The following is a 24,794-nucleotide window of genomic DNA, read 5'->3' on the forward strand; positions in this document are numbered from 1 at the left end:
AGAATATCTCACCACCGTGCATTTCCATCTCCTCCTCTCTCTCCTTTATTCCTTTCTAGAGCGCTCAGAGGGGCTGTCAAAAGTTTATTGAAATATGTTTTCGTACGAAAACATGTTACTATCGATATTCCCGAACAGATTTCCCTTGGTTTCCCAAATTCAGCAGGAACAGGGTTGGAGCAGCTCATATGAAGCACATGTTTCGCTCTAAAACTGAAGTAGCCTACTCGGCATCATTGACGATCCCTCAGACGATCCCGCAGGTGAAGAAGCTGGATGTGGAGGTCCTGGGCTGGCTTGGTTACATGTGGTGTCACACCTGTCAGGTGGACGGATTATTTTGGCAAAGGAGAAACGCTCACTGACGGGGATGTAAACAAATTTGTGCACAAAATTTGAATTAAATAATATTTTGGTGTATGGAACATTTCTGGGATCTTTTATTTCAGCTCATGAAACATGGGGACCCACACTTTACATGTTGTGTTTATCTTTTTGTTCAGTATATCGAAATACATTTGACATATTAGTAAAGACAATATTAAATTGAGCATAGTCTGATGGGTAAAAATATGATCACTTGATGAGTGAACAGATGTGCAGCTTGATGCAAGGAACAGAGGGCAAGCTTTGTGACTTTCAAATCATTAATAGTCGCATCATGCAGCTGTCGTGGAATTATTCTAATCAAAATGAGACTTTTAGATTTCTTCAAAACAATCAAACTTTATTATTTAATTACTGTAGTAACGGAGCTTGTCATTGACCCACCTGTACAGTAAGTGATTTGTTGAGAGCCCAAACAGCAGAACTAAGCCACAACATTTTATAACAAAGTACCTCCTCCTGGATATTCTTGACAAATCACAGATGAGAGAATTTATACAAAGGTACATTTTGCTCTCATGCAACATACGTCAAGATTTACATGGCGCCAAATATCTGTCTATAGTTATCTGTCTATAGTGTCTCTCACAACTTAAGTTTCCAAATATCTCTAAATCTAGCATATATGACCTGTTTCAAATGATCACTTTTACAACTTCATATGAGCACTCGCTCCGGAATGGGAAAAATATCCTTTCTATTTTATTCAACTAAGTTCAATTATATTCTTCTTACTATAAAATCATATCATATAAAATAATGGCATGGGACTTCTAAGCATATCTTGTCCGCTAAATGAACAAGCCTATAGCCTATGACATGGAGCAGAGCCAGAAAACATACAGTAGGCCAACTCATATTCTGTTCTTCTGAAATACATTTTCTCTTTATCTTGTTTTTTTTTAGACCTGACCAAAATAAATAATGGATTTATTGTGATTGTGTATATTAAATAGAATTTTTTATTAGACTTTTTAAAGTGTATATAGGTGTTCCAAATAGGTGCACACTGCTAACTAGCTAGCCATTTCACACTGGTCACACTCACCCCCTTTTAACCTTCTCCACAGCAACCAGTGATCCGGGTCAACAGCATCAATCTAACAGTATTGCTTATGTCCCTCTCCTCGCTCCATAAAAGCCTCGACCCTTGCAGAGCAAGGGAAACAACTACTTCAAGGTCTTGGTGCGAGTGAAGTCACCAATTGAAACGATACTAGCGGGCACCACTAACTAGCTAGCTATTTCACACCGATTACATTAAGACAACTGCATATGACTTTTGGTGATAACTTTTGGTAGTTTTGTCTGTTCCCCTTCTATACTCAAACTCTCTTGCTCTCTCTCTCTCTCTCTCTCTCTCTCCTGCTCTCAGTCAATTTGGGGAGTACTACCACACTATGAAGAAGGCCGTTGGTAACTTAGCAACAGTGGACTGCCTGTTCTCATTGGCTGAGGTCGCTAAGCAGAGGAACTACTGCAGGTAATCACTCTGATGACCTTTACCTTAGAGGTGTGTGTGTGTGTGTGTGTGTGTGTGTGTGTGTGTGTGTGTGTGTGTGTGTGTGTGTGTGTGTGTGTGTGTGTGTGTGTGTGTGTGTGTGTGTGTGTGTGTGTGTGTGTGTGTGTGTGTGTGTGTGTGTGTGTGTGTGTGTGTGTGTGTGTGTGTGTGTGTGTGTGTGTGTGTGTGTGTGTGTTTTTAGTTACAGTTTTAAACAGCCTGTGAGGAGGAGTGGACTGGGTCCAGAAGGCTACTGCCAACTGCACCCTAAACATCTCTCTATCCATCTCTGTGTCCCTCTCTCGCCAACTACACCCCCTACTTCTCACCTCAGAGTATATAACTGTGTTCTCTCCCAGGCCGGTGTTGTGTGAGGGACACCGTCAGATCGTGATCAGGGACGGCAGACATCCTGTGATAGACCTACTGATGGGAGAGCACACACAATACGTCCCCAACAACACAGAATTACAGGTATACAGACAAACACACACACAAGCTGGTGTAGATTAATCCTTCTCTCTGTGAAATGCAAAAGGCGCCAATAGGAATCGAGCCAAGCTCTCATACTGCCCACCCAATCACTGTACAGATCAGCAATGTAATATCGACCTTTCACTCTCTCTCCATAAAACGTTCTCTCTCTTTCTCTCAAATTTTATTGGTCACATGCTTCTTAAACAACAGGTTAAATGCTTACATTGAAAGTGAAATGTTTACTTATGGGTCCTTTTCCAACAATGTATAGTTGAAGATAAAAAATATAAATAGTGACACGAGGAATGAATAACAATAACAAGTAAAAAATAACATGGTACCAGTACCAAGTCGATGTGCGCGGGTGCGAGGTAATTGAGGTAGTTATATACATATAAGTAGGAGTAAAATGACTAGGCAATAGGATAGGTAATAGACTGTAGCGGCAACGTATGTGGAGCAACAGCCTATGTGTGTGGCGTCGGTATGCATGTGTGCGTATGTTTTGTGTGTGTGGGTGTATGTAGTGTGTGTGTTGGGGTGTAAGTATGTGTGAGTGTGTGGGTAGAGTCCAGTGTGTGTGCGTAGTCAGTGCAAGAGAGAGAGTTCAAAAAAGGGTCAATGCAGGTAGCCATTTGATTAACTACTGTATTTAGCAGCCTTGTTTAGCAGTCTCATGGCTTGTGGGTAGAAGCTGTTCAGGGTTCCTGTTGGTTCCAGACTTCGGACAGTGGGACCGCTTGCCGTGCGTTAGCAGAGAGAACAATCATTGGCTTGGGTGGCTGGAGTTTTTTAAAATGATTGGGCCTTACTCTGACACCGCCTGGTATAGAGGTCCTGGATGGCAGGGAGTCGGCCCAAGTGATGTACTGGGCCGTACTCATCACCTTCCATATCGCCTTGCAATCAGGTGCATTGCAGTTGCCGTACCAAGCAGTGATGCAGTCAGTCAAGATGGGTTCAGGGTATCTGGGATGATGGTGTTGATGTCAGTTATGACCAGCCTTTCAAAGCATTTCATTGCTATACTGTAGATTTGAGTGCTACGCAGCGATAGTCATTTAGGCAGGTTATCTTGGCGGATGTTACCTGTAATCCATTGCTTCTGGTTGGTGAATGTACAGTATGTACAGTCACTGTGGGGAAGACGTAATCAATGCACTTATTAATGAAGCCGTTGACTGATGTGGGTGAATTCCAGAACATATTCCGGTCTGTGTCAGCGAAACAGTCCTTTAGTTTAGCATCTGCTCCATCGGACCACTTCCATATTGAGCGCATCACTGGTACTTCCTGCTTGAGTTTTTGCTCATAAGCAGGAAGCAGGAGGATATAGTTATGGTCTGATTTGCCAGAGGAAGGGCCTTGTGTCCATTTCAGTGTGTAGAATAAAGGTGATTTTGAGTTCTGTCATCTCAAGTTGTACAGGTGACATGCTGTTTAAAAATGAGGTAAAACGGATTTCAGTTTCCCTCTTATTCTCTTTCATTCTCTCCCTCCAGATAGAGCGAAAGAAGAAATGCATCGATCTCTTTGTGCTCATATGGTCATTACTCTCTATGGACTGTTTATTCATGTTCATAATATTATCATGTTCATATCATGTCCATAAGTCATAACATTCAATGAGAGGGTGGATAGAAAGATAGTAGGACAGGGACCTCACGATACGTTGCATGATACATACACTATTCGATACATATTGCGATTCGTTATGCATTAAGATTGAATATGTATTGACATTTGATTCTGCAATAGGGTGGAACTGAGGATTGAACCACTATGCTGCTAAGGTTTTAAATCTTTCCAGGCAGAAACAATTTTGCCTGATTAATCTGCTTAGAACTGCTCAAAGTCAGAATATCAATTGATATAGAGTCAGGTCAAAAAATATTGGTACCTTTTGATAAAGATGAGCAAAAAAAGACTGTATACAGTAATATTAATCAGAAATACTGAGCTATATTTGGTAAATTATATTATTTTATACTAATACAAGTTTGAGGAGGCTCAAACTTGGCCACAAGTGTCTCTTCCAGCAAGACAATAACCCCAAGCACACGTACACATCCACAAAGAAATGGTTAATTAACCACAAGATCAACATTTTGCAATGGCTATCTGTCTCCGGACTTGAACCCTATTGAAGACCTGTGGTTTGAATTGAAGAGGGCTGTCCATAAGTGCAGATGAAGGATATCAAGGATTTGGAAGGTTTCTGTTTGGAGGAATGGTCTAAGATCCCTCCCAATGTGTTCCCCAATCTCATAAAACATTTTATTTCCAAAAATAAAAATAGTGCCCCCTAGTTGCAAGAGGTTGAAGTGCATAATTTCAAATCCAACGTGCTGAAGTACAGAGGCAAAACAAAAACAAAAAATGTTACCGTCCCAATTCTTTTGGAGCTCACTGTAGCTGTATTTATGCTGTTGTTCAAATGCCCAGTTTGCTTAAAATATCTTCTCAAACAAGATGGTATGTTAGATAACCTATGGCAGCAACAAGTTTGCGAGTCAGTTTGGCTACTCTCTCTCTCTCTCTCTCCCTCGTGCCACACACTGTCAAAGAGCAGCGCACCGGCTCTCTCGCTAGTCATGTGAGCAAGTCTCCATTTAAAACAAAAAACATGTATTTAAACTGTCCAGAGAGAGATTAAAGTAGACGGCACGCGTCAAAGTGATTGATTGATGACCCTGCGTCATGATGACGTGTGCATGTCTAAATATGGGCGTCCGGCCCGTCCCCCCTGTTCCTGTGGTCACGTGTTAAAGGGTGTGTGTTATTTTATATCTATATGGCAGCCTTTGAAGTAGTCATGGTGATTAATGTCTAGGGGCCTGGTTGAACTGGGGGGGTTGACCAAAACATCCGGGATGGCGGTTTGGTCGGTGATTTTAGGCTTCGCATGCTTATCCCCTTTAAAAGTTGGCCTTTAATGGAATTGAATATGTTGGAGTTGTTGGACGCTCTGTTTGTACAGAGCCAACGGCGCCAGTGCATTGTTCGGCTAAAGAAGTGCATAATATATACGAATCCGGAGGATTACGACTCAAAGCAGCCCCAAGAAGGTACATCGTCAGAAGGGGAAGCCCCCGAAGAAAACTAGGTAAGCTGCGGCGCAGCCCCAAGAAGGTACATTGTCAGAAGGGGAAGCCCCCGAAGAAAACTAGGTAAGCTGCGGCGTTAACCACGCCCAGATACCCCGAGGGCTGTTCAACAATAAAAGGAGGGTCCTTAAAACCTACAGTTCTTAACCTACGCATTAACCATGGATATTCCTAACGCATACCAGAACTCCGAAACGTCATGGGGGCCCGACACTAAGGACTGTATGCCGCGCAGCCCTACATTCTACTCCCCCCTGGCAAGACCCTCGACACCCCCTACATGTACACAGCCTGAGGATGTGTTTGATGGGGTGGTCAGTACTATTTTTGTGGACACCATCAAGGCCTCTGTAGCCACGCTTTTAGACGTGGTGATTGGAGAATATATACGAGAAAAATGCATCGGTTGTGAGATTAATCACCCCAGCCAGCGCAGACATCCATGCCTATACGACCCGCCAAGATACTAATTTGAGGCGCTGGTGAAAAGACTTTGGTCCTGCAGGTTTATATCATCGCTGGTCAGAGCCCTGGAGGCTATGGGCCTTGTGCCGTCTATCCCCAGAGTTTACGGGGTAACAGAGGCATTCCTACATGAACTGAAGGAGGCGATCCACATTCACGAGAAACTCAAAGAAATCCGACACACCCTGGTGGACGATAACAAATACAGGGAGGCTGTGGTGGCTGATGTGATGACTTTCTGGCTCAATAAACCCCAAGAGACCGAGTGACATTTTTGTTATTTAGATGTAGAGCAATGGGTAACTATGTGTATACGATGTTAGAGAGAATAAATACATTTTTTCTTTTGAGAGAACTTACAAGTGTTATGCATCAAATTATTGAAAATAAAGTGACCAATGTATCGTTCTACACAACCCACAATTCCGGGACTAATGTAGAGCGTGTGTTGAAAATGGAACAAATCATGAATCATGTACGACATGCGGGCGAGTGTCTACAATGGACACAAATGGTAACCCGGCTTGGTGGTGATTCTGAAGAACTAGAAACAACCTTGTCTAAGATTTTACTTTATTTGTTTGAAACACCATTTAATTGTAACATGTATCATATTTGTTGTTTATATACTTTTATAGCGGATGTGTGTGTTGTGAAAATTCAGCGAAACAAACCTGTTAATCTAAACCAAATATACAAGGTTTTGCATGATTCGATCATTGAGAAAGCGGGGACATGTATCCTGCAACGAATTCTGAATTGTCTGTATACCTAATACATAATGTTTTCTTGAAAATAAAAATCCCAAAAATGAAAATGAAATGTTGTCGTTATTTGAAAGTGGCTCATTAACGTTATTGTACCTCAGAGAGGCAAGAAGGATGGCAGAGCAGATGTTGAAAAACATTTATTATAATCCCTCTAACCCAGGGTCTTATGGGGGTAAGGAACGTTTACAGAGAGCTATAGCCGAAGAAACAGGTAGCCGGTTAAGCGATGCTAAAGTGAATGAGTGGCTATCAGAGCAGGATGCGCACACTCTGCATAAGCCCGTAAGAAAACATTTTCCCAGAAATAGAGTTTTTATCTACCCAACCATTGTCGCAATTTCAGGCCGATCTATGTGACATGCAGGCCCTTGCAGATAAAAATGATGGAAATCGCTACATGCTAACGGTTATAGATATTTTCTCTAAAATAGCTTTTTGTCCAGGTCTTAAAAAATAAGAGTGGTGCAGAGGTGACCCGGGCCTTTGACTCTATCTTGAAGGAAGGCGGCGCCCCCAAGAAAGTGCAGACTGATGGCGGAAAATAATTTTTTAATAAGACTTTTCAGAAACTCATGAAGAAGCACAAGATAGTACATTTTGCTACTGGCTCAGATTTGAAAGCTTCAGTTGTTGAACGCTTTAACAGAACTCTGAAGGAGCGGATGTGGCGCTATTTTACAGCTCACAACACGCATAGATATATCGATATAGTTCAAGATTTAGTAATTGGGTATAACAATAGTTATCATAAGAGTATACGGATGAAACCCTCCGAGGTCTCTTCGGAAAACTCTTTTCAAGTCTTTAAAATCTGTATGGTTTTCTCCCCCTTCGCCGTAAGAAAAAAAATACATTTTAAATTCATTGTGGGGGACTTGGTTTGTATATCCAAGTTGAGGGGTGTTTTCGATAAAAAAACTGTGCAAGGATACAGTGATGAGCTATTCACGGTTACAGAATGTCTGCCGCGCATACCCCCGGTCTACATATTAAAAGATTATGACGGGGAATTTATAGAGGGATCTTTTTATGAGAAGGAATTACAGAAGGTACAGGTGGGTAAAGACAAAGTGTTTCACGTAGAGGAGATTCTAGATCAAAAGAGAGAAAAGGGTCAAAAATGGGTGCTGGAAAAACTGGCCCCAAAAGTTCAACAGTTGGGTATTAGAGCAGGATGTGGTGGAGGCATCGGGGGTTAATTTAAACCCCCAGGCATGATAAAATACATCCTCATTCGTGTGTACACCGGAGTGCATAATGGAACACAGCGGCTTCTACCTGACTCTCCCCAGTAATGCGTCCGCACATATATATCATAATAATCAGAGTTCAAATTATACAACCAATTTTCCAAAGCCTATAGAGTTATCAGAGGCCTGGGAAGTAGGTCTCAGCGAGATTACATACCCCCATAGCTGGTATAATATCAAAGATAAGGACCGTGATTTTTATTTCAAAAAGTTATCGGAACCTGCGAAACTTATTAAGGTTAAAAAAGGGTTCTATAGAACTGTCGACAGGATCGTCTCCGAGTTGATTGAACGCCTATCGCAGAACAGTATGGAAATATTCCTGATGTACAACCCTATACATAAACGTGTACAAATCTCAGGAGATGCTTCCGGGGGGATAAAGACCGGCGGTAATTTAGCATACATGTTGGGGATGTGTCCCAATAAATGAACGTATGTGAAAGATAAATTATTCCCATTCCCCGTGGATATACATGCAGGATTTTACAACATATTTGTGTATACCGACATCATATCCTATCAAAGGGTCGGAGACAGCTGTGTGCCACTCCTGAGAACGGTTCATATAGACGGAAAGGATGGGGACATGGTCACTGTCACCTACGACAAGCCACACTACGTACCTGTAAGCAAGAAATATATTGAAAACATTCTTGTTGATCTTAAAACGGATCAGAACGAAAACATTGAATTTACTTATGGTAAAACGATTGTAAAAATCCACTTTAGACCCACCAAAACCTCTCTACATATATAATATTAGTATTATATATTTTATATACATAATACATCTAAATTAAAATTATGGAACACCGACATCTCGACCCTAACCGGTATGTCTCATACTATGTTGATCAAGTGGGTAATGGGTTACCCGGCTATTATGGTTCCCCCACCATGTATGGTTCGGGGATAGGAGGTATATTTTGTAACCTCTTTAGGATGGTTTTACCCTTTATGAAGAGAGGCCTCAGCATAGCCAAACCGCATTTAAAATCAGCAGCAAAAAAATATAGTAAGTGAGGTTGTAGCCAATGCTATGACCAGAAGGGTGTCACCAGATGTCGAGAGTCAAGAAGGCTCAGGGTTGATGATGTTGTCTCGAAGACCAAAAAAGAGACCTCCGGGTATAAGGCGCAGGCTTGCGCCTAAAAAACAGAGGATAACGGTTAAAAGAAAATCAGTTAGTCAAAGACCGGGTAAAGTGAGGAGGTCTGGACCAAAAACGGTAAAAAGATTACTCTGAAGTATTTTCTAAAAGAACAAGTACCATGGCTCTTTTACACCGCATGTCCTCTGAAGCTATAAAGACAGAGCTCGATCTTTTCACGGCCCCCTTAACCCAACATTCAGTAGAGAGGTCCAGTTATGTGGAGATAGCCCCACTCTCTGCCATTACAGACAACGGCCCCATAGAGTTTTTCATACCAGGCCACGGTGACAACTATCTGGACCTCAACAACACCTTGGTGCATTTGCGTCTAAAAGTGACCAAAAGAGATGGTACTGATATTGCAAACGATGCCAAAGTGAGTCTCATTAATTACCCAGTGGCCACCATCTTCTCCCAAGTGGATGTGACTTTGGGGGAATGTCTAATCAGTCAAAGCAGTGCCACATACCCATACCGGGCCATCATGGAATGCTTACTCAACTACTCTGAAGACACTCTCAAGACCTAATTCAGCGCAGGGCTGTTTAGCAAGGATACTGCAGGAGGCTCTATGGAATTGACAGACCCATCCACCGGTGCAAATAAAGGACTGGAGGCACGGGCTCGCTACTGTGCAGAATCTCGAGAGTTTCATCTGCTAGGCCCTATACACTCTGACATTTTCTTTCAAGAACGTTTACTCTTAAATGCAGTTGATTTAAGACTAAAATTAACCAGGGCCAAGGATGAGTTTTGCCTAATGTCTGCAACGGACGGGGACTTTAGCTTAAAAGTGTTGGGGGCCACGCTTTTTATTAAAAAAGTGTCTATCTCCGGCAGTTCGTCTGGGTCACTCACAGGCTTTGATGAAAGGAAATGCCCTTTACCCTCTCCAAAGAATTACCATGAAAACCTTTAGCATACCTGTGGGCAGCAGAATCTGCAGTCAAGAAAACCTATTTCTAGGCCCTTTACCGCGATACGTGGTTATAGGTTGGGTTGATCACTCCTCCAATACGGGCAGCTTAAATAAAAACCCATTTAATTTTCAACACTTCAATGCAGAGTATGTAGCTCTGTGTCAGGACGGACGTCAGGTCCCAGCTAAGGCTTTCCAACCGCAATTTAATAACAACATATCTGTGCGAGAATTTTACAATCTATTCCTGGCTACTGGGAGGCATCTAAAAGATCTCTCTTTACCTGTTGACAGAAATGATTTTGCAGAGGGTTACACAATGTATGCTTTCAATTTATCCCCTGATGATGACACCTCAGGAAATCTTTCGGTGGTGTCCCAAGGTAACCTCAGGCTGGAAATGCATTTCCGTACACCTTTAGCCTGTACCGTTAGCACGATTGTTTATGCCTGCTCTGATTCAAACTTGGAGGTTAATAGCGGAAGACAGGTTTTAGTAGATTATTATTAAGGATCGTTGAGCAAAGACATATGAATACCCAAGAGTTGGAAGGGCTCATGAGCCGACTGATTGGAAAACAATTTTGCGGAGTGTTGGCTTGTGATGAATTACCTATGGAGAAATGGATGGTGCGGCCTGCCATGTTTATTGTCAATACCCGTCCTAAACACATGCCGGGTGAACATTGGCTAGCTGTGACATTAGAAGAGGAAGGAGGAAGAAAAATCTCAACTTTTTTTGATTCCTATGGCTTTCCCCCCGGTTTTTCACATTTCCCCAAATCTATTAAAGAATTTCTTACCAAAAACTGCTCAAAGATATACTACAACATCAAACAGGTGCAAGATAACCTTTCCACTACATGCGGTCAACACTGTGTATTCTACCTATGCCAAAGAGCCCGGGAGTTTCTTTTGAAGATGTTATGTCTCTTTATAAGGATGATTTAAGAAGTAATGATAACGTTGTAGCTTGTTTTTTTAGAAAATATCAAAAGTGTTCAAATGTGTATCCTTTAAGAACGTGTAATCAAGGCGTATGCTCACTCCAAATGTTTCAAGAATGCCACAAATGTTAAATTGCTTATTTTTTCAAATAAAATTTATTGAATTTAATCATAGTCATTCAAAAGTCTAACCACCCAGAGAGATCGGGATTAGGGAAAGGTCCGGAGGCGTTCAGGGGGGTAAATGGGTTATCGTCATTCATTTCATAAGGATGCGAGGGTTTTGGGGCATCTTTAGGGGTGCTGTATCTCGTTGAAGGTTTGTGTTTTAAAGAGTGAATCTGTTGACGAATCTTATAGTTGGGTACACCCTAGAGGGGAATGTTGAGGATGGCCAGGGCCTTAAGAAACTGAAGCCACCCTGGAGGTCTTCTGTCATCAGCAACCTTGTGGGCAGATGTGGTACTTTTAAGCAAGTCAAGCATATGTGAACCCTTGACAACCGAACCCTGAAGGATAAACTCTCCTTTGTCGTTCCAAGTAGCTGCCCCATTTGAGTCTTTTATCTTGTTCATAATGTAGCTAACATTTTTCATGTTACATGGGTTAACAAGTCATGCATAACTTTATCTTCAACAGGCATTTGATCTTCAGACGGTAAGCTCGCAGGTACAGGCATTACAGGGGCGTGGCTCTCGCTAGGCTCGTCATCTTTTAAATAGTTAAATGGCCTGTCTCTCTCTCCCCTTGTTTCACCAAGGACAAATACCTTTGCAAGAGGTTTGTGTATTTTTGGACCTTATCATAGGGGTTCAATCCTTTTTGATTCAAAACATGGCCGTATCCAAATCATTTTCCGCTGTTTGTCTGATATTTTCGGGACCCTGCAGTTGTTTTTTAAGTCTATCCAACTCTTGTTGTGGCACCAGATACATTTTATTGGCCATCACCCTATGTGTTCAACCACCACGTCGGGCTGCAATAAGGCTGGTGATGAAGGGCACGGCTATACTTAGTAAAGGTAGAATAAAACCGCCAGACTGTTGTATGCTATGTCGTTTCTTTTGAAGACTGACCCTTTTATTGGCAAAGAGCTTGATCGCGGCCTTTTGTCTCTTTAATTTTTTCAATTGTGTCAGGGTGAGTGGAATGCGTCCTTTGAGAAGATTCAAAGCAATCTCACATAGGGATAATATGAGATCTGAAGAACAGCGACCCAAGATGGCCTTCCGTTCATTAGATGTAGCCCCAACTAGGCTTCTCAAGAGGGGCAAGTTTCTTTTTAAACGCAGAGACAGAGCGGTTACTTTTTAGGAATGTACGCAGCCGGCCACTCCCACGGGAACAGACCTGTTCGTAGCCTCAGGTTTTCTGGAGTATTTGCTTTTAAATCCACGATTAAATAAGAAAATGGCGCTTTGGTAGCGTCCTCGTAGCTCTCCATAAAGTAGGATTTCCTTCCCGGGTACATCTGCTGAGCTAGAGTGTTAATTTGTAGTTTGTCTCTAGGATTTTTGAACAAAACCATGTAATTGGCGTTCAAACTGATGGTGCGGCTATTTTTACCTTGGTGAAACACATTCTGCACCAAGTAAAGCACGGACAGGTTTCTATGATGAGTATATTGGGTAAACGCTCGGGCAATATGCTGCAAGAAACACATTTACATTACCGGTGGTTGAACCCACTTCTTGTTACGTCACCATTGCACCAAGGCAATGTCTTGACTCAAGAATGAAAAATGGGAAATTTCGTATTGGTCCGAAAAAACAAATTCCAAAAATTCTTCCGGGTCTTTAATAATCGACGTTGTTAGCATATTACACCTCTGCGCTAATTTGCCCCAAAGCGAATTTAAGTACAATTTCGACACATTTTGTTTGGTTTTGTTGACCTCTATTCTGTCAGGGTCAAGAAGGATGCCTTCTCTGTCGTGATAGTCTTGAATGTACCTGTCTTTGCTCTCTTGATCTGTGACCGATGCAGGATAGCCTGAAGCCATTTGCTTACATCTCAAGAAGGTCTTGATGTACTCTTTAAAAAGAGTGTCTGATTTCTTGGAAAAGTTCCATACTTCAAAGATTTTGGCCACACGATACCCCATCTCTAAAGCCTTAGAGAATTCAACTGTGACCCACACCCCGGTCAGGGCCCTTTCTTGATCGGAGTGATCACATGGGTTTTGTTGTTTGTTTTCACTGCAGGTGCGACAAAGGGGAAAGAAAAGTTTTCCTTGAGGGCCCCTGTAAGGCAACACTGGTATAAACAAACCCCTAGGAGGGTAGACTGTTGCTTTGATCAGACCAAAATAGTTTTGAGGTAAGTCAAAATCACGATGAATAATTTCCGGATGCCCTATAGGATAGCATACCGCAATGTCAAAGCATTGGTACGGCCGCCATACAAGGCCTGTCGGGGTTCCAGGGGTTCTGGGGTGTCATAACTGGAAAGGAAGGCTTGAACATGAGGATCAGACTTTTTGAGGGCGGTCCATTCGTGCTCCCACAAAACAACCACTTTTAGACTGTAAGTAGCCTGTAAAGAATCCCTTTTGTCTTGAAAATCTTGGTACATTTCCCCAAAAGTCTTTTGGGTTAGGACACACATGGTCTGGGGCACAAAGCAAGATTTGCAACCATGGAAGAAACAACCGTTGTACTCATACACGGTCTCAACCCCGTCAATCTGGGTGTAGCCATCTACATGGTAAGAGCCAAATGCCTTCTCCCCTCGATTCAAAGCATGTTGAATAAAAATGTCTTTATCCTGGGCCATATACTCTAACCATTGAATGGACCCACTAGAGTATGACTTGAAATGGCGTCGGTAGTTGTCAGGCGAGGGGATAGCTATAGAGGCTGTAGGCAGATAGTGTGTACGGTAGGTTTTCATGCATGCCGATGCAATAGTTGTACAACTCCAGGGGTCTATGCCTGCATCTTTGATTACCTCTTCTCTGAATCTGAGGCATCCTTCACGAAGTATAACCACATCATTGTCACAGTATGATTCCATCTCTTTATGGAAATCAAAGGTACCATGTCTTACTGTCTCGTACCACGTCATGAATCTCTCACGCTCTTTGGGAGACATTTGATCACACCCGTACATTTCAGGGCTGGGATATGATCCGACATAATGTAGATTCTCATCAGATGTGAAGAAGTGGGGGAACCAGCCTTTCACAGAGTTTTCAAAACCCAAGGCCTCTGGCATTTGAGCCAAGCGCATGGGTAAGAAGCTTAAACTGTCAATGTATCTCTGGTTGAAGGCTGGGTCTACAAAACACAAGATTTTACTACCTTGAGCTATGACCCTGGGTGCCACGCCTTGCTGTATCAATGGATTCAGAAGCAGGTAAGAATCGTAGGCTCTAGCATTGTGGGCTATAAACGTGAAGTTTCAGTACTGTGGCTTTCTAAAATGTTTTAGAAAGAGTAGTGCACAATTGGATCCTTCTGCAGACCACTTTTCCCCCTTGAATGTCGTGGTAGATACAAAAATAGGCAAATGAGCCCCCGATTGCTGATTTGTCTCAAAATCATAGAACACATATTTCTCTGAATGTTCATCTTCAGCCAAGGGCTGAATATAACACTCGTGTGGCACTTCTTGAACCACTTCAGCGTCTCTGCTTTTCAAAGGCCCTTTACAGATTGGACAATGTATGATTCCACACACATGCGGTTTAGGGCTATCTATTTTAAGGTTGTAATTGCAATGACATTTTGGGCATTTCTTGTTAATGGCACAAATGCTTACAGATTTACATGTTTCAATTTTGTGTTTATCGTAACAGTAGGTCGAACGACATGTGCGGTGGCAATCCACACAGGGTGTCAAGTTTAAGGGTTGCATTGGGCACTCTGCATCCTGACATACCGAACAGTTATAACGGCACGAGTGTCCCCCCTTTCGGGTGTAGCCAGTATGGCAGGATGGACACACATATGGTGCGCCTAAAAATGCCGTGATGTTGGTAACGGCGTAGTAATGTTCGTTTTGCACATAAAAGTACAGAATCTGAGGGTGCGGTTGGGGGGTGTTTTGGAACTTCAAGAGAGCTGCATTAGCTCTACTGTGGTACAAAACCACAATCTTGATAAAACCACAAAACCACAATCTTGACCTCAAAGTTTTCAAATTTGACTATGTCCGAGAAAGCCACCCCATCCTGTATACCGAGACCCACCCCCGTTTGGATCTCTCTAGCCTTTTGCAATGCCGTCAGATCAGTACATCCAGGGTTAAGTAAATGCGCTAGGCCTATTGCAAAACATAGCTTATTATCGGGATTGTGAACGTTTATGAGGTAGGCCCTTTTATTGCTTATGATTTCTGACTGCATTAGGCTATCAAGCTTCCTTCTCTGCCCACCACCACCCTGGGGTTGACGTATTATTTGCACTACAAGCTCGAGGGTCCTATCTGCTATGATGGCTAAATTTGACTGAACAAGGCGGTCTAGCAGCGCGGTAAATTGTTCAAGATCTGCTTTGCCATTGGGTAAAATAAGAGATACTGTGTTATGCAGGCTATCTCCACAAATTTCCAACTGTAAGACATCACGTGGTTCGCCATAATCTCTTGCCGTCTCTAACAGATCGTTTAAGAGTGTCCATTATCATCATGTAAAATACCTCATAGTCAAGATTCTGATTCACCCATAGGAAATTGAAAAACTGTCGAATCTCTGTATTGTTGAATTTATTCCGGTACACAACCCGGACACGTCTATCAAGACCATCTCCCGCCAGACTTATTAGACAATTTTCCAATTCCCCCAAAACATCTTGTGGCGTTTCAGACTCTACGGACCTGGGCGTTACTGGTTGGTCTATCGCTGTTGGGGTGGCAGGGGCCGAAAAATGTCTGACATTCATCCGATTAATTAAGGTTATGAGGGCTTCGGGAATCTGGGATAACATGTTTTCATCGGGCGTCCCTGACTCGTTCATGCGACTAATCATTTCTAGGAGTTCTGGCGGTATCTGTGCTAATATGCTTTCATCGGACGTCCCTGACTCGTTCATACGTTTAATAACTTCTAGGAGTTCTGGCGGTATCTGTGCTAAGAGGCTTTCAACTGTCTCCCCTTGTTGCTGTAGTTCTGCCATTTGGATAATTAAGGATGTGCGTTTTTGGGTCTTTCTGGAATGATTGGTGTTACATGTATGATTTTAGCGTCTGTATTTGCGTTTTTTAATGGGTTTGCTGTTTAACATGCGTGGAATTGTTCTATGCCAGAATAACATATCGTCTCTGTACTGTCTCTCAATTAAAACCCCCAGTCGTTTGTATAGCAAAACATTCCTCGATTTCAAAGCCCTGGAAAATAATGTGAAAAACCTTTCTTGTTCTACTGCAGGTACTGATGCCGTAGAATTGACGGGGTCGAAAAGGTTGGCCGCATCACAGAATAGCTGGTCGTCAACATCTGAAATGTCATTAAAAACAGGTCTATCGGTTGCTTCATCGGGAATGTTCGGTGCGCCGGAATCCCCCAGCTCTAGATGTATGTGTCCGTCTGTGCCGTTTTTCGCCGGGGCGGAGTCTGAATGAAAATAATACATACAAAATTACGTTATTAAATATAAAATATGTTAGATACATAAAATGTCAAATACATTTCAGGTATAATAATATATATTAACTATACATAGTTAAAATACCTCGGCTTTTTTGGCGCTGGCTGTTCTGACGAATTGCGGATACGGAGGGCTCTGGGCTTTTTTCATCTAGCATTCCCGATTCTGCAGGGCCTGTCTCCTGGCAGTCTGAAAAAACATTATTTGTCCTTGTTTTAACATATTCTATCATAAGAGGTATAACTAATAAAAAGACTTATAACTAATAACATAAACGTATAATGGTCTCATACCGTGTCCTTGGAGCGCCTGCTCGTGAAGCCGCAAGTTCCCGGCCCAGCAGTACTTTTTGGGCGGGTTGGATTCGGACCAATGTACTTGGGCCTCCGTTGTGCGTTTGTTGTTGGGGTCTGGAATATGTCGTGAGGGGGTGGAGGTTCCCGGTATTCGCGGTGAGTTTGAAAAAACGCTCGTACAGAACGGGAGAATTGCATCCAAGTCACCCGATGTGTCCGATGTCCATAACGAATCCTTTATCATTCTTGGCTGTATGTCGGCTGTAAATACATAAAATAGTTTTTAAAATAGTACACACTATTTTTTTTATATATAAATATTCTTGGGTATGTGTTTAATTATAAGGACTTACAACGAAAAAATGCTGATGGCGACTGACTGCCGGGTTTTTGAGACTGTGAACCCCCCTCATGTTGTTCCAGATCCGGTAAACCGCGTAAAAGCTGCGTAAATGTTTGGGATCCTAACCAACGTTAGACAATATTACCAGTTATACGATATATATACACTTTTTTAACGTATATTGGCCTTTGGCCTGAAATACACAAATAACTCGGGTTTAATATTACAATAATATTCAAACAAATCTTAAAATATATATAAATATATATATATTTTTCATTTACTCACCTCCAGAAATATCCATTAGGAGAGATTCACTTATTCAGAATATATTTTTTTAATCTGTCCGGGCAGCTAAATATTCTGGCCTGTGGGTTTGCGCTAAAGCGGTGCTAACAGGGTTAAAATAGATGCTCCCCGTTCTGGCCCTAACTTGTTAAAGTACGGAATGAGTTTCGGGAGATATCCTGTATGCAACCCCCCCTGTATGTTTGGTTTAGAGACCAAAAGGTTGTGAATTCAAAGAGACATTCTGTCTACAAACGGTTTGGTGGGGTCCCGGTGCATTGATTAGATATCAGTGTTTAACCCCGGGCGGTCGGCCGATATCTGGACATGCCGTATGCCTGATAGTGCAAACCTTGGTTTCAAACGATTCTCTACTGATAGAGCGCTGGGACCCCTTGTTGAACTCACACCCTTTGGTTTTCTGTAACGCACACACACACACACTCCTGCTGCTCCGTCACACGCCCACTCACGCACGCCCCCCTAATTCTCCGGGTCTTTTTTCCTTCGCGACAGAGCTGGGTGATGATGTGAAATACCTTTTCCCATAGTTAATGGTGAGATACAGTTTTTTAAATTCCTTTTATTGAATTCCAAAATATTTCGTACAACCTTTAAGACATGTTTGAATTAAGTAACAAATTTGAATAATATTTAAACATGCATCACGCGTGTTTTATGTAAAAACATTGGAGGCCTGCAGTTGTACATTATTACAAACTTTAATAACCCGTAATGTTCATAACATACCATTGTAGGAAAAGACTATAAAATAATACATGTTTTTTCAGATATTACAGTTGTCTGCGCCAGACCCTAGCGTGAGAGAAAAGACCGCTTCCCCTTTAGTTAAATGGGTGAGATACATTTTCAAAACCAATGATTTAATTCTAAATATTTAACACCTACATTTTAACACACGTTATAATTCAAAAAATTTTACTATTTCTTACAGATATAGGGTCCTGTTAGCCCTGACCATTATCCGTTTCCAATTCCCCATCGCAAAGTCTTTTGCCCGCTCCATTGAAGCTCTGGCCGTTTTCACTCCATGGAAAGATCCGCCTTCGGCCTTGGGGGTCCTGGGTCTGTCTCAACGATAACCTCGGCCGTCGCCGTAATTGTTCACGATTTTCGAAAAGACTGTCTAGCTTATTCATCAGTGTTCGGAAAATATGGTAATCGCGCCATTTAAAACTGAACATTATTTCAAAAAAATGTACATCCTTGCATGCTTTGGAAGATACATATGAACTGACCGTTTTCGAAGCATTTGCACTATCAAATTGTTCACATGCTAAAATTGTCACTCGGGAGTCTGGGGTATACGCCATTGAAGCGACTCTTAGGGCCATTAGATCATTTCGTCCACAGACCTGTTCTTCCAACGCATATCCGGGCAGCCTTGAAGCACTCAGGGCGTGTTCCATTTGACACAGCGCGAGTCTTATTTTAAGCCATTCTCTCATCCTTAGCGGCGGAGAAAAACTCTCGGGTTCTGCCCGATAAAAGGGTTGGGACACGCTGTCTGTGAATATCTTAACTGTAGATTCCTCAGGGTGGAATATGTAAGACATATGTCCCTCACTTGTATACAAAAATCCTTTAAAACATTCTGGAGCCTCACGCAAAACATCCTCCAGGCTTTTGTCATTGGATTCATGACATGAGCTGCAAAGCACCCCTAGAATTGGCCTTGGAGACATATTTTAGATGTTTAATATTCAGGTCTTTATTTTAAAAATCACTTGTTCTTGACATTTATAATGCATATGCCACAGCCCAATACCCCAGGACATTCCTGCTTCATCAGATAACAAACATAAGGGCGATAAAACTGGGGGTGGGGGACATACACGTTCCAAAAGTTCAAACACTCAACCCCCCCAGTTCAACCAGGCCCCTAGACATTAATCACCATGACTACTTCAAAGGATGCCATATAGAAATAAAATAACACACACCCTCTAACACGTGACCACAGACATGCACACGTCATCATGACGCAAGGAAATCAATCAATCACTTTGACGCGTGCCGTCTACTTTAATCTCTGTCCGGATATCCCCCAAAAATAATAATAAATTATTAAATTATTTAAATTGCCCTTCCATAGACTGTATGTAATTTAGTTAAGTGCATTTAAATACATATCACGATTCACAAGCATTTGCAATCTATTCAGTTTTGGAAGAAGAAGTATCATGATTGACACATGATTTTAAAGAGAAAGAAAATGAAAATGAAGTATTAGAGTTATTTTCTCAGCTGCTATGTGTCGGAGGTGGTGGCTTTTAGCTTAGGGGTCAATAATAAAAAATAACACCACTTAGTTACTTAGCTATTTACACTTTGTCCCCCCTTCTCTGTTTGTTCAGGGTGACGGGAGGAGGACTCTGATAATAACAGGCCCTAACATGGGGGGTAAGAGCTCCTACATCCGCCAGGTGGCGCTAGTCAGCATCATGGCCCAGGTGGGATCATATGTACCAGCTACAGAGGCAAGACTGGGCATCCTGGATGGCATATACACCAGGTACACACACACACACACACACACACACACATACATACATACATACATACATATATATATATATATTATATCAGTAAATGTGATTACTGATTGACACATTGTCAGCCCCTTGTTGCCCATTATCAACACATTAGCAACTTAGTTCTGCAATCAACTGTGAGTGGTTCTGGTGGCATTTTTAGCTCCTCAATGGTTGCCAGGTAATATGAGAGAGAACAGAGACTATTCTCCCTCTCACACACGCGCGCGTGCACACATACACGAGCGTGTACTCTTCCGGCGCCGACAGAGATGGCCGCCTCGCTTCGCGTTCCTAGGAAACTATGCAGTTTTTTGTTTTTTTACGTGTTATTTCTTACACTAGTACCCCAGGTCATCTTAGGTTTCTTTACATACAGCCGACAAGAACTACTGAATATAAGATCAGCGTCAACTCACCATCAGTACGACCAAGAATATGTTTTTCGCGACGCGGATCCTGTGTTCTGCCTTACAACCAGTGTAACCGAGTGGATCACATGCAGCGACCAAAAAAAAAAAAAAAAAACGACTCAGAAAAAGAGGGAAACGAAGCGGTCTTCTGGTCAGACTCCGGAGACGGGCACATCGTGCACCACTCCCTAGCATTCTTCTTGCCAATGTCCAGTCTCTTGACAACAAGGTTGATGAAATCCGAGCAAGGGTAGCATTCCAGAGGGACATCAGAGACTGTAACGTTCTCTGCTTCACGGAAACATGGCTAACTGGAGAGACGCAATCCGAAGCGGTGCAGCCAGCGGGTTTCTCCACGCATCGCGCCGACAGAAACAAACATCTTTCTGGTAAGAAGAGGGGCGGGGCGTATGTCTTATGGCCAACGTGACATGGTGTGATGAAAGAAACATACAGGAACTCAAATCCTTCTGTTCACCTGATTTAGAATTCCTCACAATCAAATGTAGACCGCATTATCTACCAAGAGAATTCTCTTCGATTATAATCACAGCTGTATATATCCCCCAAGCAGACACATCGATGGCTCTGAACGAACTTTATTTAACTCTCTGCAAACTGGAAACGATTTATCCGGAGGCTGCATTCATTGTAGCTGGGGATTTTAACAAGGCTAATCTGAAAACAAGACTCCCTAAATTTTATCAGCATATCGATTGCGCAACCAGGGGTGGAAAGACCCTGGATCATTGTTACTCTAACTTCCGCGACGCATATAAGGCCCTGCCCCGCCCCCTTTCGGAAAAGCTGACCACGACTCCATTTTGTTGATCCCTGCCTACAGACAGAAACTAAAACAAGAAGCTCCCACGCTGAGGTCTGTCCAACGCTGGTCCGACCAAGCTGACTCCACACTCCAAGACTGCTTCCATCACGTGGACTGGGAGATGTTTCAATTGCGTCAGACAACAACATTGACAAATACGCTGATACGGTGTGCGAGTTCATTAGAACGTGCGTTGAAGATGTCGTTCCCATAGCAACGATTAAAACATTCCCTAACCAGAAACCGTGGATTGATGGCAGCATTCGTGTGAAACTGAAGGCACGAACCACTGCTTTTAATCAGGGCAAGGTGTCTGGTAACATGGCTGAATACAAACAGTGCAGCTATTCCCTCCGCAAGGCTATCAAACAAGCTAAGCGCCAGTACAGAGACAAAGTAGAATCTCAATTCAACGGCTCAGACACAAGAGGTATGTGGCAGGGTCTACAGTCAATCACGGACTACAGGAATAAACCCAGGCCAGTCACGGACCAGGATGTCTTGCTCCCAGGCAGACTAAATAACTTTTTTGCCCGCTTTGAGGACAATAAAGTGCCACTGACACGGCCTGCAACGGAAACATGCGGTCTCTCCTTCACTGCAGCCGAAGTGAGTAAGACATTTAAACGTGTTAACCCTCGCAAGGCTGCAGGCCCAGACGGCATCCCCAGCCGCGCCCTCAGAGCATGCGCAGACCAGCTGGCCGGTGTGTTTACGGACATATTCAATCAATCCCTATACCAGTCTGCTGTTCCCACATGCTTCAAGAGGGCCACCATTGTTCCTGTTCCCAAGAAAGCTAAGGTAACTGAGCTAAACGACTACCGCCCCGTAGCACTCACATCCGTCATCATGAAGTGCTTTGAGAGACTAGTCAAGGACCATATCACCTCCACCCTACCTGACACCCTTGACCCACTCCAATTTGCTTACCGCCCAAACAGGTCCACAGACGATGCAATCTCAACCACACTGCACACTGCCCTAACCCATCTGGACAAGAGGAATACCTATGTGAGAATGCTGTTCATCGACTACAGCTCGGCATTCAACACCATAGTACCCTCCAAGCTCGTCATCAAGCTCGAGACCCTGGGTCTCGACCCCGCCCTGTGCAACTGGGTACTGGACTTCCTGACGGGCCGCCCCCAGGTGGTGAGGGTAGGCAACAACATCTCCTCCCCGCTGATCCTCAACACTGGGGCCCCACAAGGGTGCGTTCTGAGCCCTCTCCTGTACTCCCTGTTCACCCACGACTGCGTGGCCACGCACGCCTCAACTCAATCATCAAGTTTGCGGACGACACAACAGTGGTAGGCTTGATTACCAACAACGACGAGGCGGCCTACAGGGAGGAGGTGAGGGCCCTCGGAGTGTGGTGTCAGGAAAATAACCTCACACTCAACGTCAACAAAACTAAGGAGATGATTGTGGACTTCAGGAAACAGCAGAGGGAACACCCCCATCCACATCGATGGAACAGTAGTGGAGAGGGTAGCAAGTTTTAAGTTCCTCGGCATACACATCACAGACAAACTGAATTGGTCCACTCACACAGACAGCATTGTGAGGAAGGCGCAGCAGCGCCTCTTCAACCTCAGGAGGCTGAAGAAATTCGGCTTGTCACCAAAAGCACTCACAAACTTCTACAGATGCACAATCGAGAGCATCCTGGCGGGCTGTATCACCGCCTGGTATGGCAACTGCACCGCCCTCAACCGTAAGGCTCTCCAGAGGGTAGTGAGGTCTGCACAACGCATCACCGGGGGCAAACTACCTGCCCTCCAGGACACCTACACCACCCGATGCTACAGGAAGGCCATAAAGATCATCAAGGACATCAACCACCCGAGCCACTGCCTGTTCACCCCGCTGCCATCCAGAAGGCGAGGTCAGTACAGGTGCATCAAAGCTGGGACCGAGAGACTGAAAAACAGCTTCTATCTCAAGGCCATCAGACTGTTAAACAGCCACCACTAACATTGAGTGGCTACTGCCAACACACTGTCAATGACACTGACTCTACTCCAGCCACTTTAATCATGGGAATCGATGGGAAATTATGTAAATATATCACTAGCCACTTTAAACAATGCTACCTTATATAATGTTACTTACCCTACATTGTTCATCTCATATGCATACGTTGATACTGTACTCTATATCATCGACTGCATCCTTATGTAATACATGTATCACTAGCCACTTTAACTATGCCACTTGGTTTACATACTTATCTCATATGTATATACTGTACTCGATATCATCTACTGTATCTTGCCTATGCTGCTCTGTACCATCACTCATTCATATATCCTTATGTACATATTCTTTATCCCCTTACACTGTGTATGACAGTAGTTTTTTTTGGAATTGTTAGTTAGATTACTTGCTCGTTATTACTGCATTGTCGGAACTAGAAGCACAAGCATTTCGCTACACTCGCATTAACATCTGCTAACCATGTGTATGTGACAAATAAAATTTGATTTGATTTGATTTGAGCTCGTTTCTGCTACCATGTGAGCAGAGAGAGACTAAAGGAGGACTCTCTCTCCTTTTGTCTCTGCTGTTTTGCAAAAGCAGAAAGAATAGTGGCCATGACAACATTAGAGGCACAGCGTTGGGATCCATAATAAATGCAGCAGACTTTATTTTTCTCCATCGCTTTGTTTTTCTTTGCTTTTTCTTTGTCTTTCTGTCCCTTTCTCTAGTGAAATTAGACTTACGACAATATTGAGTACTGCATGGCCAACATTGCCCCTATCGGAAAGGTACATTAAAATCGTGTTGGATATATATATATACACATTGCACAATAACACACCTCTACGGATAGTATTGTCCACATAAATTATTACTTTTGTTTTGGTATTGTTAACTTGAGTGCGTGGCAGCCAAACAAACACACATCAGCGTTAGAAGAAGACTTTCACTAATTCGTACCGTACTAATGAAGAATCAATGCAAAATGACAATCTTGCGTACTTGCATCAAGTTATAAATTGCGGGGTGCACACATCTACATATTTTTGTTATGCGTAGAGTATAAATTAGGCTTTATGCGGTGTCTCTGTTTGCATGTAATTTGAGTGCACAACATTGTCATTTTTAGCCGTGTATATAGATAGCCCTGATGACTGCCCACTGTTTTTTGTGTGTTTGTGCATGGCGTACAGGCGCGTGTGTGTGGTCGTAAAGATGTGATGTTGTTTTTATTGTGACAGCCACAATCTTCTGTAATCCTTTTGTGTTCCTCTGCAAGCCGAGTGTGTGTTGGTGTCTACCACAGGTAATGTGTGTGTGTTTCCCGATTTGAACAGTGTGAACGCTATGGTATAGGGAAATACCCCTAATCACCTGCAGATGTTTGTGTGTTTTGCATGTTTAAGCATGTTTCTGTGTGTTAACACACAGAGGGGACAATGACCGTCAGCATACCACGGTAAACGACAGGGTGTGTGTGTGTGTGTGTGTGTGTGTGTGTGTGTGTGTGTGTGTGTGTG

The 24,794-nt window shown here is 43.0% G+C and overlaps 1 protein-coding gene across 6 annotated transcripts in view; it reads left to right on the forward strand.

Moving 5' to 3' along the window:
* msh3 (mutS homolog 3 (E. coli)) overlaps positions 1–24,794 on the forward strand; it is a 126,955-nt gene that overhangs the window by 55,800 nt on the left and 46,361 nt on the right. For all 6 annotated transcript variants that reach the window (XM_042320822.1, XM_042320817.1, XM_042320821.1 and 3 more), the window contains 3 exons: positions 1,763–1,870; positions 2,248–2,362; positions 19,873–20,030. In XM_042320822.1, the coding sequence (XP_042176756.1) occupies positions 1,763–1,870; positions 2,248–2,362; positions 19,873–20,030 (381 nt within the window). The remainder of the gene's footprint in view (positions 1–1,762; positions 1,871–2,247; positions 2,363–19,872; positions 20,031–24,794) is intronic.

Source organism: Oncorhynchus tshawytscha, linkage group LG04 (genome assembly GCF_018296145.1).
Source record: "Oncorhynchus tshawytscha isolate Ot180627B linkage group LG04, Otsh_v2.0, whole genome shotgun sequence".
In the NCBI taxonomy this organism is placed as follows: Eukaryota; Metazoa; Chordata; class Actinopteri; order Salmoniformes; family Salmonidae; genus Oncorhynchus; species Oncorhynchus tshawytscha.